The sequence below is a fragment of the Liolophura sinensis genome, chromosome 11, assembly GCF_032854445.1.
Source record: "Liolophura sinensis isolate JHLJ2023 chromosome 11, CUHK_Ljap_v2, whole genome shotgun sequence".
In the NCBI taxonomy this organism is placed as follows: domain Eukaryota; kingdom Metazoa; phylum Mollusca; class Polyplacophora; order Chitonida; family Chitonidae; genus Liolophura; species Liolophura sinensis.
The window spans coordinates 16,671,017-16,690,945 of NC_088305.1; the positions used below are offsets into that span (position 1 = coordinate 16,671,017).

Here is a 19,929-nt window from a genome sequence, read left to right on the forward strand (position 1 = left end):
TGTTACATTTTCGGCTTTTCCAGATAGCCTAGGCCGTCGACTAAAACTGACGTATTTATCATACGATGCAGTATAGGCCCATTCAGTATTTTGTACATCAGAATCAGCAATACCATTTGTGAGAGAGAATTTCAGGGGGAATAAATCTGGGCCGCTTGTTGACACGGCTATAGACGGGGACCAGCCTTTGTCGCTGTATGGCGCCCACATGTTTAAACGGAATGTGACTCTACTATAGTTATATTCTACTGTACTATATTTATAATACAACAATCAAATAAATAAATATATAAATAAATATACTATACTATAGTTATATTCTACTCTACCATACCTATACTCTACGATACTATAGCTATACTATGGGATACTATTGTTATACTAGACTAAATATACGGCAAGCCCCCACGGACGCCGGCTGACACACTGTGCGCGGGGGTGTCGCATCCTCACACGCCCCAGACATTTTACACCCAGTCACCGTGCTATCCGACCGTACTATTCCCCTACTGTAGTTTCACTATAGTATAGCTATACAATAGTATAGAATATTCAACGATACTCTACAATACTATAGTTATACTCTGCTATAGTTATACTCATCTAAACTATACCATAGTTATACTCTACTATACTATACTCTACTATTGTTATCCTCTACTATAGTTATTCTACACTCTACTCTACTTAGGCTACTATTCGACAAGTTTCTGTTACAGACCCAATTTTTCCACCACCGCCACTGCAAACAAAGCCAGCTCGAGTGCAGTCGATCAAGGAAAAAGTGAAAGATCCCGGCGAATCAGTTCCAACGCCACCCGACCCAACCCCTCGACGATCTCCTGTCTAGCAGTGAGAGTGATCTACGGGAACTGTATCGGCAGCATTGGCGTTCGATTAGGAGCCATTTTCACCGCGACAAGCCAGTCCAAGATTTTTACAATTCCCGGATCAGCGGTCTCGGAGCCATCACCGCCTATATAAACGCGATTTATGAGGACCAGCCTTCACCATCAATTACAACTTTGGGTACTTTGGGTTCTCACCGAGCATGTTATGACGTCTAAGCTAACCTGGCCCGGGTGGACGAAGACATGACCGGCTCAACTGAATAGACGTCCCAACACATCCCCATGAGTGTCAGCGTGAACTCCAATGTAACTACGACTAGCCCGTGTGCTTCATCTCTACCGGCGATCCCCACGGGCTCGTCGAGCGGATGGCTTACCTCAACATCATCGGTGATACCAGTAGCGCCTATCTCACCGAGCGTTATGCGAAGATCCTGGACGAGTTAGGCGAGCGCATCGATCCCAACGACACCAGACCGCCTTACAAATTCGTCGCCTATTTCAACCAGCTCCCCATCCTCGGCTCATCTCGGTCAACTACAAGAGTACAAGACCCTGCAGGAGACGTGGAGAAAGCACGTTATGAGTACCGTAACAGACCTGCTGCGGTGGTATAACAACCTGGACGTGACGGCGGAGAAGATGGTGGTGTTCTACCAAACCATGCACGTCGACGTTTTCAAAGGCTGTATTAGCATACAACGGCTCACCCTCCGCTACTTGTTTCACGATTTGCGCTCCGTGTTCACGCTCATCGGTGGGAAAGACAAAGACAAGCACGACTATCTAAAGAAAAACATCGTTGGGGCATGAACGATGGGTGACCCGTATACGGGGCGGTAAGCTCTGTCAGCGGATCGTTGAGTTCGATGCTAATGCATTATAGTTGGCCTACCTTGCCTCAGCCGTGCCGGCGGGTCACTGCATCCGATGGCTACGTGACAGAGAGAAGTTCGTTCCCTCCGGCACCGCCACACGTCTGGTTGAAAAATGGCTGGACTTCCAGTCGCACCAGCTGGGGGTACCCATCCGCCACCGGCTGAACAATACGGAGAAATGGGTGATCGGCAACTCCCGAGACGCATGCTCAGCTGGTGGAGGCTGTCGTCGAAGGCCGGTTGTTTGGCTTCGTCAAATACGACATCCACGTGACGGAACATCTCAAAGCGGACTTTGCAGAATGTCCACCCATATTTATAAACATCAATGTGAGCCGGGAGGATATAGACCACACCATGGCGGAGTTCGCGGAAATGAATGAGATCATGCCCGGTTCCAGGCGAATGATGACCGCATATTTCGGTACGGAATTCTGCTGGTCACCCCGTTGCTCCAGTGGTATCTCGGTCACGGGCTGGTAATGACCCGCGTCTACTAAGTGATGGAGTACACGTCCGAGCGAGCCTTCTAATCATTCGCGGACGCCTTTACCCAAGGCCGACGAGAGAGGGACGCCGACCCTGTCGAGGTTCTTATCGGGGAAACGATGAAGTTTTTGGGAAATTCCCGCTATGGCAAAACCGTCACAAATCTGTGACCAGACGAAGACGCGCAAGTTACTGGAGAGTTGCGGTGCCATACCGTCGAGCAAATCGATGACCACACCTTTGAAGTGGTGAGCAGCAAGAGGACCATTCGTTACAACCTACCCTAGCAAATAGGATGTCCGGACCTTCCTCACCCTCATCTTTACCCAGGTAAACGCGTCCTTGGACGGGGTGAGTCGGATGAGGACGCTCACATTGTTCAGCAGGCGACGCCGTTGCAGGAACATGTCGCAGTACAGGCGTCCCAGCATATCAACCGACCGACTTTGGGCCGTGAGCTGCAGTCGTTCGCCAAACCCCACGTTGGTCTCATCTGTCCTGTGAAATATCTCTGGGGTGTTCGTGTACAACAAGGCGGAAGACAGCTTGGTGTTCTTGGCCTGTGCGCCGTAAGACAATGACGTCTCTAAGTATGCACAGTACGGGTACATGTTGGTGGAAGCGGTGATGAGTTTGTAGTTCTGGGAGACGTCTACCTGTTGCCACAGTGAATGCAGCCACAGGTTAGTCGGAGTTACACTCTTGCCGGCCTCCTCGACCTCTCCCTTTCCGTCGAGGATTTTTGCCTGCAGGTACAACATGGTGTCGGCCAAGTCCAAGTAAGTGTCACCGTCCGCTTTGTTGATGAGAAATTCCACCCCGTTCTGCGCTGGGCGTAGCGGCTGGCTTTGACCACCAGCTGTTTCCCCCTCCAAAGTGCGTCGTTTCAAATCCTGGCTCACCGGCACTCCCTCGTCCCATACGTCGTCCATAACTTTCAGTCCGGTACGTAACGCAGTTTTATCCAACGCTTTCACAGCCGGCTTTAACAAGGGCTGTGCTATTTTGATGAAACTGCCGAGCAAGCCGTGAACACGCTGTACAACGGCACCTCGAAACACAGGTAAGCCGTCTCCACCAGCTTGCTTGGTGTAATAGTGGATGTTGGACTGTACATGGCGGGATCGTCTGCAACGTTCATTGCAAAGGTAATGCGCGACGCTGTCGAAAGTGAAGTGTCAGCACCACTTTACCGCGTTCAAATGCAACGGGTTGGCCCGTGTCGTCCCTGATATCAATTTCCACCGTCGAGAAAGGCTTGCTCCTCACGGGGATGTATTCCACGTGTTGGACGGTCTTGGAGATGTGCTCCCGTACTTCCCCTTCGTGGTGACCAGCCGCAGCAGCGGGACCAACGGGTCTCCCACCACGCGGTTCGACAATTTTCGTGTACACGTACAGCGTAGGTGTGGTGGCATGTAAATCCTCGGCACCGGTATGCGGCAGATCCGCTGACCCCAAGAGCCAATCGTGCGGTAAATTCATGAGCTGCTTCAGATGCGGGCTGAAACCCAGCCCAAGTTGTTTCTGAAACCGCAGGCTGTATTTCCGCTGCACATCATCGAAACCGAACGTGAAATCACCAGCGTGAGCCTTGAGTAAAGGGATGTGTGTATGTTTCAACAAGTCGGTCAGACCCCGGACGAGGTCTTTGGGTGAAGGGTAATAGCCTGCTGGCAATGTCAACTTATGCTTAGCGCGGTGGGGGTCCTCCTTGGAGTTTACGACATACCACACTTCGTCTTGCCGCACGTTGAAACAGGTCCAAAGGTACTGTATTTCTACCAACCCACATTTCGAGTCACCAGTCAAATGCATTGGCGGACTGACCGTCTTTTCATCTGGCGCCGTTATTTAATATACAGACTCCACTTTATCGGGGGTACGATGGCTGGAGACGGACGCCGCTGTTGTCGTCCCTTGGGTCGGCGTGGTGTGGTGATGGTGGTCGTGGTTTTGGCGGGAGGGGGGGGGGGGGGTGGAAAGGGAGGGCGAGAACGGGCAGAGACCGTGATGTTGTAGGGAATTTTTTCGACTCTGCTGTTGTGTCCATCTTTTCCCGCACTCAATCGCGCCAGCGATCATGGTATGATGCCTCGGTGTCGCCCCAGAGCAGAGCAGCCTTTCGCCGTAAAACGATGGGGACGCTGTCTAAAATCTCCCTCTCGCTCAACCGACCGACAGGTTTGGCGGTACGCCGTCGCGCTAGGCTGCTGCGCGGCTTGGTATTGATCTTGGAACGCACGGTACCGTTGAATGATGTGGTGATATCGCTGTATTTTCTCTTCGACAGAGAGAATCGTGTAGTGGAGGATCGATGCCATCTCTTGGTAGAGCGCGTTGAGGGCTTGAACAGTACTGGGCACGGGGTACCGTGAGACAGGTTACGGGGCTGGTGGCCAAGTGAGCATGTCTAAGAGCCACGGCTCGACCAACACTCTTGTCGTGCTGCATTATCTCCCACCAGCTATGCTCTGAACGATGCCAACGGTGAGGAGAGGGCTGAGCAGCGCTCCAACGAGACCACCGCGTTGAACAATCCGTCCTTTCTTATAATTCGTGGTCATTGATAAGTTTTTCGATTTTGCGCTTAGTTAGATTATCTACCTTCCTGTTCGACTGTCATTAAGCATTTCTTCAATTTTTTTTCCGGTAGTACAATTTGTTCATAGTAATGATTGCCGATCCTTTATCTGCCTCTACAATGACTATATTTGGGTTGGCTTAACGGGCTTTTAGAGCTTCAAATTCCCACTTGCTAAGATTATTTGCAGTTTTTTGTTTACCATTTGGTCGTGGTGGGCAGTAAGGAAATCAATGAAAATGTCTAAATTTGTATCCCTGCCCCTACCTGGTTCACGTCCATCTTATTCTTAACTAAGGATTTATCCGTATAGTTGGTATCAACAAAAACCTCATGAAGTCTAACTTTTCTACAAAAGTCTGCAATGTCAGCGTCAAGCTCATGCTTATTTACTTTTGGTGTGGGGGTAAATTTCCTGCCTCTTTGTAGTAAATTCTTCTCGTCATAGAAATAGAGAGAGATCCCCTGGTGAGGAGAATTTACATAGGAAAAAAAATAATAAAACGCCTTCTCAACTTTTTACATTCTGTTATACTTCTCTTGTCAACTTTCTACATTCTGAATATAACAGAATGTAGAAAACTGAAAAGGCGTTTTATTATATTTTTCATATATATATATATATATATATATATATATATATATATATATATATATATATATATATATATATATATATATATATATATATATATATATGCAGTTTCGAATGCTTTGTTGTTATCAATGAATGAAGTATGCAGAATAACAAAGTACACACATATCACAAGGATCACTTTTATTTCACATAAGGATCTGTAGCCCACTTAACAAAGTCATTAGCACACTTATTTTGGAAGGATCGCCTTTATTTCACATCAGGATCTGTAGTACACTTAACAAAGTCATTAGTACACACATAGCACAAAGATCACCTTCATTTCACGTCTAGATCTATTCTGGTTATTTTACAAGTCAACATAAGCTACAGCAAATCTTCAAATAATTACACAGTGCGAAGGTTCATGGGTTCTACATGTTTGAGCTTTTAAGTTTCAGAGGAAAACTTTTACTTGTTGAATCTTGATCATAAAGTCACTGATAACGATCGTTTACTTGCACTGTATGCTTGTAGAGACACTTCATCCCGTTGTTACTCACAGCAACAGCCATCGTACAACTCTACATTCTTGGCGACCAATCTGTAGCCGTAGCCTGTTTTACACACAGCAACGACGTACACCCATTTTGAACCGACGTCTTTGCATCTTCCACCACCACACCCGCATTTTAAGACGTCGCTACATGGTTGGTCGTGGGTATTATCGCTGAAATGAAGCAAACGATTACGATGAATTTTGATTGTGAATGTTTTATTTGAGCGAAAAGCGTCATGTCATAATAATGATTATTTGCCAACACCCAGAAAATGGGTTGTCTGTAGATTGGGGGTGGGGTGGGTGGTGGTGGTGGGGGTGGGGGGTGGGGTAAGGGATCATCTTTTTGACATGAAACTAATGTTTGCATTTTTAAATGGTAATCAAGATTTTCCTTTACGCCATCAAATGATGATTCAGAAATGTATTTTATTATTCCCTGTTCAGGACGCGTTTATAAGGTAGAATATGACAGTATTTTCATGGTTTTGCTTATCACCAAAGTAATTATTTTGTACTGTTGCCTATTACCTGCACCACTTTTCCTTTATTCCACCATGAGGATGATAAATGTAGCATTCGTCGTTGTTGTCTATGATGTAATTGTGGGTCACGATGGTTGACTTGCAGAAATATTGATCACACGAGCACCTTAAATGTAATGAAAGCATTTGAATCCTTGGAAGGAAATACTAGCCCCAAACGTCAAACGAATCAGGGAGATTAAAATGGAACATTTCAACCGAGGTTAAAAGTTAAATTTAAAGGGAAAGTATATATGAAAGTGGGATAAGCAATACCGAAAAACAGTATCTGAAAATACCCATCAACATTGTATTTAGCTGTCGTTTCACAGAATTTAATCCTGTCAAATGTGTCGTTTGTAAGGTGGGTTTTATGGATCAAAGCGATACTGCATATGTTCCGGATGAGGTCACTCTGCTTTTTCCAGATTTACGAACTATGTGACGTCATTTCCGACATACATTACCGATATGATCCATATGGTCAACCTTGCATTCTAGACTATTGACAACATTTAATTCTGTCAAAAACAGAGAACAACAAGAGAAAAAAAATAACAAATTTTAGTGTATCAGTATATACTAGGCGTTTTTTCACGACATAATCCAACCAGATTGTGGCCGATGTGGAAATGGGTTCCGATTGTTATTTGGACAACTGCCGTCAGCTTCTAAATTTAGCTTGCCACTGTTTACATATGCTGCGGTCAGGGCCTGCTGTCTGCGTTTGTCTTAGAGTGTTCCAGAATACGCTCAGTTAGGGGTCTGTTTGTTTACAACAAGTGTTAAAGAATTTTCTTATTGTATTCTTATTTTCTTTTCTTTTTTGTGCGGCTAAACTGTCGTGAATTTCGAACAAGCCATCTCTTTATAATACAGACAGTTTGGGTCGTAACACGATGAATTCACTAGTGTTGGGCAAGTCGACTTTAATCGGGTCGGGTCGTGAGCTATCTAAGGGGCACAACTGTGTAAGCCTGCAGTCGTCAAGCGTCGTTGGCAGGGTATACACCCATCCAAATCGATGCGACCAAACTGGACTAATCTTAGAAGACATAATCGCAAGTCTAGTTTGGTCAGGACGTGGCAAAGCGCACAATGTAAGTGTTAAGTCTTAACATGTGAGGACACATAAGGTTTATATTTCTTAATATTCTGCGGTTTATGATATGTCCAAGCATATATACAAGCAATAAACCTTCTCAGCTTTCTTCTTGGTTCGTAAAAATGGTATAGACCTAATGATTTTACAAGGCCCAAGTGGTAAGCCCCAGAATGAAATAGTCTCCAGTCCTCATGTTAATACGGAGCCGTATAAAAGTGACATGGGGAAAAAAATTTTGAAGATAAAAAGAAAAAAAAATTTACATGGTGAAAAAAAAAATGGGAAAAGAAAATGTTTGTTTTAACGCACGATTTTAAAAGTCGGGGCCAAAAGTTTGAAAGTTGTCCGACTTTTCCAGCATTTTTTACGCTTTTCTGCTTTAGCCATGGTATTGAGGTCGTGTACGTAGCCACTTTTAGGCATATACATGGACAGTTGGACAGTTATCTGAGGTAAACTGACACTGGCCAGATTTCACCCGTAACACGTGTGAGCATTAGTCAAACATCACACATGCTGCTCTAGTCATAACATTTGACATGCTAAAACTTTTAAAAAAGTGAAAAGGGAACAGGCCTCGGAGATGTTTAGTCACCGTATCCTGGTTTATAGAGACACTTGAGCGTTTTAGACGGTCACTATATTTCACTGGTGTTGGATTTTGTGCTCAGGTATATTTCACCCATGCAACAGCAACCAGCGTATATTATGGCAGGAAAGAAAGTCTGTATATACTTAAATCGGCAGAACTTACGTGGGAGGTGCGTAGGCTGCCTGTGCCTTCTGAACCAATGAAGGTTTTGGGGCAGAATTGCTTCTCGCAAAATTCTCCGCTTGTGACCTGAAAAAGAGTTCACAAATCATGTTTGCTGAAGTCTACACTGAACTTTAATGTTGTCATTTTCTTTGTTCTGTGTCTTAGTCGCCCGAAACCCCCCCCCATAAAAATGTAATTTAAGTAAAACATTGCTAAGAGTCTAAAATCTGTATGTTATGTTGACATTTTCAAGTCAGGTATAAATAAATAATGAAATAAATAATTAAATAGGTCCGTTTTTCATCGTTAACTAGTGATGCTATACCCAAATCCTTTAATGAGGTTTTTTTATAGCACATACATGTGCGTCGGCTTTATTAAATCAATTGTATGATGCAACCAATGTCCAACCATATTGATTAAATAGTAAATCATCCATTAATATCTGAGTAGAAACACGTGTTTCGTACATGTATAAAGTTCACGTTATCATACAAGTGCGTGTTTCATGCATGTTTAAAGTTCACGCTATCATACAAGTGCGTGTTTCAAGCATGTATGAAGTTCACGCTATCATACAAGTGCGTGTTTCAAGCATGTATGAAGTTCACGTTATCATACAAATGCATGTTTCTACTAACCCTTTTTCAGCTACTGTTTGCACTTGATTAGTTGACTTGACCTAACATGTTTTATCTTCTTACATCATACTCATTGTTATCATCAAAACCATCATCTTTATCATCTAGTGTACAAAACTCACTTAGAAGGGCCGTTCCTCCCAGAGCCAACGTTCGCTCTTGATCTGCTTGAGGCAGAACTCCTACCACCATTTGGTCGACCAAATATCGGTCTGCCGCGCTGCCCGAACGCCGCAGGAAAGTTCAACAGCAACACAACAAGGACAGTGGCGAGGATCTGTAACAGGTAAAAGTTATCTTGTGCTAGATGAAGACAAAGGTCTAAAACTGGCGATATGATTTTCACGGTGTGTTGGATCAAGACTTGAAATGGGCATTGTGGTAGTTACTTTGCGTTACATCAAGACCTAAAGCAGGAGATCTGACAGTTGCAGTGCAAGATTAACAAAAAGGCGATGGTGGCTACTATGTGTTAGATGATATCAAACACCTAAAACAGGTGGCGTAATGGGTAAACTGCGTTAGATGATAACAAGCACCTAAAACAGGTGGCGTAATGGGTAAACTGTGGTAGATGATATCAGACACCTAAAACAGGTAGCGTAATGGGTAAAATGTGGTAGATGATATCAGACACCTAAAACAGGTAGCGTAATGGGTAAACTGTGGTAGATGATGACACCCAAAACAGGTGGCATAATGGGTAAACTGTGTTAGATAATATCAGACACCTAAAACAGGTGGCGGAATGGGTAAACCGTGGTAGATGATATCAGATACCTAAAACAGGTGGCGTAATGGGTAAACTGTGGTAGATGATGACACCTAAAACAGGTGGCGTAATGGGTAAACTGTGTTAGATGATATCCGACACCTAAAACAGGAAGCGTAATGGGTAAACTGTGGTAGAGAATATCCGACACTTAAAACAGGTAGCGTAATGGGTAAACTGTGGTAGATGATGACACCTAAAACAGGTGGCATAATGGGTAAACTGTGTTAGATAATATCAGACACCTAAAACAGGTAGCGTAATAGGTAAACCGTGGTAGATGATATCAGATACCTAAAACAGGTGGCGTAATGGGTAAACTGTGGTAGATGATGACACCTAAAACATGTGGCGTAATGGGTAAACTGTGTTAGATGATATCCGACACTTAAAACAGGTAGCGTAATGGGTAAACTGTGGTAGATAATATCCGACACCTAAAACAGGTAGCGTAATGGGTAAACTGTGGTAGATGATGACACCCAAAACAGGTGGCATAATGGGTAAACTGTGTTAGATAATATCAGACACCTAAAACAGGTGGCGTAATGGGTAAACCGTGGTAGATGATATCAGATACCTAAAACAGGTGGCGTAATGGGTAAACTGTGGTAGATGATGACACCCAAAACAGGTGGCATAATGGGTAAACTGTGTTAGATGATATCAGATACCTAAAACAGGTGGCGTAATGGGTAAACTGTGGTAGATGATGACACCTAAAACAGGTGGCATAATGGATAAACTGTGTTAGATGATATCCGACCCCCAAAACAGGTGGCATAATGGGTAAACTGTGTTAGATAATATCCGACACCTAAAACAGGTGGCGTAATAGGTAAACCGTGGTAGATGATATCAGATACCTAAAACAGGTGGCGTAATGGGTAAACTGTGGTAGATGATATCCGACACCTAAAACAGGTGGCGTAATGGGTGAACTGTGGTGGATGTTGACACCTAAAACAGGTAGCGTAATGGGTAAACTGTGGTAGATGATATCCGACACCTAAAACAGGTGGCGTAATAGGTAAACCGTGGTAGATGATATCCGACACCTAAAACAGGTGGCATAATGGGTAAACTGTGTTAGATGATAACAATCACTTAAAACAGGTGGCGTAATAGGTAAACTGTGGTAAATGGTATTAAGCACCTAAAACAGGTGGCGTAATGGGTAAACTGTGGAAAATGATATCAGACACTTAAAACAGGTGGCGTAATAGATAAACCGTGGTAGATGATATCAGACACCTAAAACAGGTGGCGTAATAGATAAACCGTGGTATATGATATCAGACACCTAACACAGGTGTCGTAATGGGTAGATCAAGACAAGGGCCTAAAACATGTTAAATGGAAACTTGACAGTGCCAGAAGGGTGGCAAGGACTTACACTGAGTGAAATGACGGCAAAAAATGTTTTAGATTCCAGGTGTAACGAAAACTTGAAGCCGGAAACGGTGGTGGAGGACCACTTATCAAAAAATCTTATCAAAACACACTTATGCTATCGCTGTGAATTTGTTCATCTCATGGTGGTTTTCCATCCGTTTGTACGTGGGAACGTCTAAAACCAAACTGCGGATGGTTGTGGGATTCTGCCAGGCCCTGACAATGTTGGCCGTTGCTGTATATGTGAAATATTCTTGAGTACGGAGTGAAACAACAGCAATAAATAGAGAACATGCAATAGGTGATATCAAAGCTAGTCTGTGCGTCAAGAGGAGTGACATGGATCTAAAACAGGTGATATACAAACTCAGTAGTGAGTTTAAAACAGATGACAGGGATCTAAAACCTGAATAAACAATATCTAAATATATCACTGACAAAACTGCTCCCACCCTACATACCCATACTTCTGTTAACTGATGGAATTTCAAGTATACCTAACATCTATGCCTCTATTTCAGCGTAAGGAGTTTGTTTCGTCCTAAGGGAAAACCTTTTTTTGTCATTCCACAGGTAATGCAACAATGTTACCAATAGACAGGCAATTAAAATGAGGCCGCGTTCACTTACCAAACAGGACTTCATGGTTTTAGTGTAGATCGCTGATATCCGGGGACCCAGACAAAACTGTGTCTGCAGAATCTGTCAATAGCTGCCAAATTTATCTAAAATCAACGATAGTCTTTTTTCTTTAATGGACCAATTAAAAGCGAGCAGATTGCGCTTGTGTTATCTGGGTGAGTGTTTTTTTACAGATGAATGTGAGCCTGTTTAGGGGGAAATGCTTTTTTACATGCTCTGTTTGTTTTGTTTTTTGGGGTTTTTTTTGTTGTTTTTTTTTCTCTTTGCTCACCCGAGATAAGGCGCGTTATGATTGGATGATATGACATCCCCAGAATCATCAAGCAGATTCATGGATTCATTCCCTGACTGACAGACATGCTGTAAGCGTTATTCAAGGTCAGTGTGTGATAATTGTAGCCAGTGAAATTATTCAACATCCACTGAGTTCATCGAGAAGAACATAATCTTAAGGTCACATGCAAATGGAAAAAGACACTGCTTCTTTTTTTAGTGCCCAACGCTCAATTTCAACTGTGAAAACAAGGCTGCTTCCATTTGTACGGATTTAGAAACATTCAACTCCACAGTTCGAGCCTTTCCGTTGATGTCCTTACCTTTTATTGATCAATTTAAAAAAGAGAAAAACTAAAGCTGGGCCCTGATGTTCGTATTTTTTTTTAAATAGTCAAAATGACCCCTGCTAAATGAGCGGTTGTATAACCTATACGTGGGAGTGGTACTGCGCACTGGTCTGTTCTCATTTTTCCACGAATGTCTCGTCACGATATTGCTGCCCTATTGCCAAAGTGGCGTAAAGCCATTTTATATTCATTCATTAATTCATGCCATTCAGTGGATTTTTTGATGATTAAAATTGCTACACAGTTGAATGCATACGATTATTTTCTTAGTCTTACGCCAGTATGAACGACAGTTAATCGGCAGTTTCAGCGATAGTTGAAACTAACGCCATATGCAGGATAACAGTGTGATCTAAGCTAGCAACCTCGAGTGAGTCAAGATAGTGCTTGTGGGAGAGAATATGACGCCTTACACAGTTATACAGCTGAGCCAGCCAGATGCCCGAGGCTCATAGCCGATGTGCCTATCACAGGATATATCACGCTCATACCCGATTTGCCTATCGCAGGATATATCATGCTCATAGCCGATGTGCCTACCGCAGGATACAGTAGCTCATAGCCGATGTGCCTACCGCAGGATATATCATGTTCATAGCCGATGTGGCTATCGCAGAATACATCGTGCTCATAGCCGATGTGCCTATCACAGGATATATCACGCTCATAGCCGATGTGCCTATCACAGGATATATCACGCTCATAGCCGATGTGCCTATCGCAGAATACATCATGCTCATAGCCGATGTGCCTATCACAGGATATATGATGCCCATAGCCGATGTGCCTACCGCAGGATACATCATGTTCATAGTCGATGTGGCTATCGCAGAATACATCGTGCTCATAGCCGATGTGCCTATCGCGGGATATATCATGGTCATAGCCGATGTGCCTATCGCGGGATATATCATGCTCATAGCCGATGTGCCTATCGCAGAATACATCATGTTCATAGCCGATGTGACTATAGCAGAATACATCGTGCACATAGCCGATGTGCCTATCGCAGAATACATCATGCTCATAGCCGATGTGCCTATCACAGGATATATGATGCCCATAGCCGATGTGCCTACCGCAGGATACATCATGTTCATAGTCGATGTGGCTATCGCAGAATACATCGTGCTCATAGCCGATGTGCCTATCGCGGGATATATCATGGTCATAGCCGATGTGCCTATCGCGGGATATATCATGCTCATAGCCGATGTGCCTATCGCAGAATACATCATGTTCATAGCCGATGCGACTATAGCAGAATACATCGTGCACATAGCCGATGTGCCTATCGCAGAATACATCATGCCCATAGCCGATGTGCCTATCGCAGGATATACGATGCTCATAGCCGGTGTACCTATCGCAGGATATATCATGTTCATAGCCGATGTGGCTATCGCAGAATACATCGTGCTCATAGCCGATGTGACTATAGCAGAATACATCGTGCTTATAGCCGATGTGACTATAGCAGAATACATCGTGCTCATAGCCGATGTGCCTATCGCAGAATACATCATGCTTATAGCCGATGTGACTATAGCAGAATACATCGTGCTCATAGCCGATGTGCCTATCGCAGAATACATCATGCCCATAGCCGATGTGCCTATCGCAGGATATATGATGCTCATAGCCGGTGTACCTATCGCAGGATATATCATGTTCATAGTCGATGTGCCTATCGCAGAATACATCATGCTCATAGCCGATGTGCCTATCGCAGAATACATCATGCCCATAGCCGATGTGCCTATCGCAGGATATATGATGCCCATAGCCGGTGTACCTATCGCAGGATATATCATGTTCATAGCCGATGTGGCTATCGCAGAATACATTGTGCTCATAGCCGCTGTGCCTATCGCAGAATACATCATGCTTATAGCCGATGTGCCTATCGCAGGATATATGACGCTCATCGTCGATGTACCTATCGGATGATATATCGTGCTCATCGTCGATGTGCATATCCCAGGATACGTCATGATCATAGCCGATGTACCTGTCGCAGTATATATCATGCTCATATCCGATGTACCTATCGCAGGATACATGACGCTCATCGTTGAATTGTCTATCGCGGGATACATGGCGCTAATCGTCGATGTGTCTATCGCAGGATACATGGCGCTAATCGTCAATGTCCCTATCGCAAGATACATGGCGCTCATCGTTGATGTGCCTATCGCAGGATACATTGCGCTCATCGTTGATGTGCCCGTCGAATGATATATCGTGCTCATTGTAGATGTGCCCGTCGGATGATATATCGTGCTCATCGTCGATGTGCCTATCGCAGGATTTATCATGCTCATCTTCGATGTACCTATCGGATGCTCATCGTTGATGTGCCTATTGGAGGATATATCACGCCTATCGTCGATGCACCTAGCCCAGGATATATCGTCGACGTGCCTATCGTAACGGCCCTTATGGCTGAGTTCGTAGAGCGTCCGGTTCGGGAACGGTAGGTCCAGGTTCAATCCTGGGCCGGATCACACCTTAAAAGAGAAAGGTGACACGTATCAGTATAGATGTTCGGGAGGCTCACTTGCCTTCGGTAAATGGTTTCAGTGAAGCATGACTAAATAAATGAGCGGTGGAAATCCGTCCTGCAACAAGGAGGCACATTACATGGAGTCTAAGGATTCCGTCGTCGTCATATGACTAAAATTGTTGAGTATGACATGAAACCCCAAGCTCTCAGTCACTCGATGTGCCTATCGGGTAATGTATCGTGCACAATCCATGCATGAAGCATTCAGTCCTTTAAAAACGTTGCAATTAAATATATAGCTGCTAGAAGCAGCGATTCACGTAGGTATTTCCATCACATGCAACTTCACTACCGGTTAATTGAATGGTGTCTCTATGGATTGGGAGACAACCAACATAATCAGAGAGTGTACATTTTCCCCAGCCATCAGTAACTGTGATGATGTTATACACAATGTGTACTTGGGAGTACGCCAAACATATATGTAGTAAATCGGTCTTCAAACATTTTTGAAACAGATCCTACAGATCCTGTATTAATTGATGCAGTCTTAGGATTGTAGACATTAACAAACGATACATGGCCTTTTGAAAAGAAGGAAGATCCAGTTTTGGCCAGCATGTCCAACTCCATCAGATACAGGCATAGTATTCAAATTCTAACAGATTTGTCACCCAACAAATTCGATGTTCTTTCACAGTTTTCAAGATATAAATGTAGTTTTTGCACACTGAAATGTCCGAATGTGGTATATTTGTCCAAACTTGGTGTATCTGTCCAAACGTGATATATCTGTCAGACTGTATCTGTCTGTATATTACTAGGGTGATTTATTTATTTATTTATTTCATTGGTGTTTTTCGCCGTACTCAAAAATATTTCACTTATACGACGGCGGCCAGCATTATGGTAGGGGGAAACCGGGCAGAGCCCGGGGGCAACCCACGACCATCCGCAGGCTGCTGGAAGACCTTCCCACTTACGCCGGAGAACTAGCCCAAATTCTCTCCGGGTCATATCTCGGCGCATTTGTAGTGCAGTTTCATGCTGAATTCACACAGTATTCGTTCAAACAAACACAATAGGTCTAGTAGTAACGGCCAGCATAGAGATAACGCAGCGTCCATCCTCTGCCCATAGCCTAGCCAAAAACAAAGGACAAAAAAATACATTGTCGCAAAAATAATTCCCCCCCCCCCACCAATGAAATGCGCTAAACAGTTTTATGCAGCCTTGCACGAAACATCCATGTTATGTAGATGTAGATGGAGACCCTCGAACAGTTTTACAAACTTTAGTTGCTGTTTGCACGAAGACTACATGTCGCGAAAAACTAATTGCAGATTCCTGATCCTGATGTAAAAGTATACTCGACGATCTGGTTTTCGACGTCGTCTTTTCGTTGAACAGAATTTTGTTTTCTTACTGAAATGCGGATATAATACGTTTGCAGTGCGCTGTACATTTTTCACTATATGGAAAGCAATTTTAATAAAGTAAACTGTAGATAAACGTGGTGGCACACCGCACATATAATGTTATAAACGTGCTAGATAAGCCTTCACTGCTCCCGGATGCGCCTGAAGTGCATCAGTTATCTCATCAGTCATTGCCCACAAAAGGTGTAAAGGCCACAACAAGTAATAAGCCTCCTCAGAGTGACATGCACTCCCCAAATCACAATGCCTTAAGGTCCACACGGGAAACCACTGGTCCGTATCGTTCCATTATCACGTGTGAATTAAATCCCAGAAAACCTCCTTTTGAAAGGTTAAAATGGCAAATTAGGATTTGGGATACGCACATACCCCCCACCTCCATCAACCCCCACCACCCCAGCGATAGACTACGACTTCAGAATTATATCCAGTGAAGCACTTTTGTTTTTGTCTTCAGTAATATGTAGGAGAAAAATAGAAAACTTTATGTTTTGCCTTCAGTAATACGTAAGAGAAAAACAGACGACATTATTTTTTTGTCTTCAATAATATGTAGGAGGAAAAATGGACAACTGTGTGTTTTGTCTTCAGTAATACGTAAGAGAAAAACAGACGACATTATTTTTTTGTCTTCAATAATATGTAGGAGGAAAAATGGACAACTGTGTGTTTTGTCTTCAGTAATACGTAAGAGAAAAACAGACGACATTATTTTTTTGTCTTCAATAATATGTAGGAGGAAAAATGGACAACCGTGTGTTTTGTCTTCAGTAATACGTAAGAGAAAAACAGACGACATTATTTTTTTGTCTTCAATAATATGTAGGAGGAAAAATGGACAACTGTGTGTTTTGTCTTCAGTAATACGTAAGAGAAAAACAGACGACATTATTTTTTTGTCTTCAGTAATATGTAGGAGGAAAAATGGACAACTGTGTGTTTTGTCTTCAGTAATACGTAAGAGAAAAACAGACGACATTATTTTTTTGTCTTTAATAATATGTAGGAGGAAAAATGGACAACTGTGTGTTTTGTCTTCAGTAATACGTAAGCGAAAAACAGACGACATTATTTTTTTGTCTTCAATAATATGTAGGAGGAAAAATGGACAACTGTGTGTTTTGTCTTCAGTAATACGTAAGAGAAAAACAGACGACATTATTTTTTTGTCTTCAATAATATGTAGGAGGAAAAATGGACAACTGTGTGTTTTGTCTTCAGTAATACGTAAGAGAAAAACAGACGACATTATTTTTTTGTCTTCAATAATATGTAGGAGGAAAAATGGACAACTGTGTGTTTTGTCTTCAGTAATACGTAAGAGAAAAACAGACGACATTATTTTTTTGTCTTTAATAATATGTAGGAGGAAAAATGGACAACTGTGTGTTTTGTCTTCAGTAATACGTAAGAGAAAAACAGACGACATTATTTTTTTGTCTTCAATAATATGTAGGAGGAAAAATGGACAACTGTGTGTTTTGTCTTCAGTAATACGTAAGAGAAAAACAGACGACATTATTTTTTTGTCTTTAATAATATGTAGGAGGAAAAATGGACAACTGTGTGTTTTGTCTTCAGTAATACGTAAGAGAAAAACAGACGACATTATTTTTTGTCTTCAGTAATATGTAGGAGGAAAATGAACAACTGTGTGTTTTGTCTTCAGTAATACGTAAGAGAAAAACAGACGACATTATTTTTTTGTCTTCAATAACATGTAGGAGAAAAATGGACAACTGTGTGTTTTGTCTTCAGAAACATGTAGAAGAAAAACGAATTTATTCTTTTTAATAGTTCAAGGACTCAAGCGGACAACAGTTTTTACGTTACGATGTGTTCTGTTTTCAAAATGAAGCCAAACAATACTTCATGTAATCTAAAATTTATCTGATAAAAAGCTGTCAGTTAGAAACTGCCATATATAAGTTTCCACCTGACCTTCAGACAGGCATTCCTGTAGTCATTTCAGTGTCTTGTTGATTGCCCATTTGGGCTGGGCACCGACGATTCGGCGTGGTATCCTCATTAAGACTGCAAAAGCCCGAGTTTATTGGTTCAACTCCAGGATCAAAATATGTGCAAGAACATTAATGTTGTTCCGAGTCAGATCGGCTGTCGACACCTTTACAGCATTATGACATGCTTTGTCCTGTTGAATGACATATTTAAGAGCAGCTTCTTTTGGCTTCCTCTCCGGCCGTAAGTGGGAAGGTATGACAGCAGTCTGCAGGTGGTCGTGGATTTGCACCGGACTCTGCCCGGTTTTCTCCCACCATAATGCTGGCCGCCGTCGTATAAGTGAGATATTCTTGAGTACGGCGTAAAACACTAATCAAACAAATAAGTAAATAAATATTTAAGAACAGCATGATCCCTATATATAATAGTAGTAACATGTTGGCAGAAGTCTTGAAGGTACACGTATGAGCTATGGTTGTAACTGAGCGTTCCCTTTGCACGACCCTGCCACGAGCGTGTGGAAGTAGTGGTGGCATGAGTTCTAAAATCGCTGGCTACACGAGTGTGACTTGCAATAGTCCAAGCGCCGGTCTGTTCTGTAAGCTCGTGATTCTGAGTTGCATAGAATCAATTTGTGTGAAAATGTACAGCCGCAACGGTTTAAAATGAAAATGTAAGCTTTTTTTTGACCCCAAACCGTATATGATCGTGAACAATTCCTAGTTGGATTCAATGTGTTTTGTGTAAATGGTGAGGATAAACTGCAAACTGCACGATATTACTTTTACTTGAATGATTACATCTTTCATTATGATATTTCACATCATGTGAATGGTTATTGTTATGAAAAGTTGTGCGCCCTTGTTAGCACACCTGTACACTTTTATGGCTGTTTGTGGAAAATATTAAAGGGTAATCCTCATTAAATTCGAGCACGGCGTACATACCAATCAAATTAGTAAAGTAATTTATTAAATTCGATCCTTCTCAGTTATCAGACGGTATATCCAAGATTTGACTGATTCAAATAACATCTGTATAACAGACTGTGAGTAATACATGACTAGCCTCAGTGAACATGAAGAAAACTTTACACTGTCCAAATGGCCCTACCTATAGTTACGCAAATAAGACAAAGGCTAGCTGTTGCATTTCCTTGTAAAGGCAAAATTTACACCAAGAAAAAAGTTAAATACCCCTGTCGTCTTTATTTCAAATGTTGTAGTCTACATTGTAAACAAATAAAAAAAATAATGCACAAATGGAATAAATACACATGCTGAAGAAAGGTATCTTAAAGACTTAAAAACCAGAGTCCATACTGGCACTGGAATTCATCTAGCTGTCAAACAAGATATAAACCCACACTTTCAGCATTGTTGACAGTATAAATGCTGATAAATACTGCGAGGAATTAACAACTGGGCAGTTTACTTCTTTATACACCGGATAACATCACACATACAATTGTCACGCGCAAACAGTCCCTCAATAGTGCCACACCCGAGCGGACAAACCTGACAGCCCCGTGCACCGGCTGGTCAAGTAAACATTAAAATGATCATCCGTGAATAACCTGGAATGGACGTTAAGTTAACAAACACATCAAGCTGAAATATCATGCA

General features: G+C 42.7%; 1 protein-coding gene across 1 annotated transcript; it reads left to right on the plus strand.

Annotated features, from left to right (window-relative positions):
• Positions 1 to 12,985: 12,985 nt before the first annotated feature.
• LOC135478123 (ovarian abundant message protein-like) lies at positions 12,986 to 14,347 on the plus strand. The gene has a single exon (XM_064758395.1). It carries the CDS (start codon positions 12,986 to 12,988, stop codon positions 14,345 to 14,347), a length of 1,362 nt encoding a protein of 453 aa, XP_064614465.1.
• The last annotated feature ends 5,582 nt before the right edge of the window (positions 14,348 to 19,929 follow it).

Coding starts and splice junctions, on each gene's coding strand:
- LOC135478123 (XM_064758395.1), top strand. CDS start 12,986: ATGTTCATAGCCGATGTGGCTATCGCAGAATACATCGTGCTCATAGCC.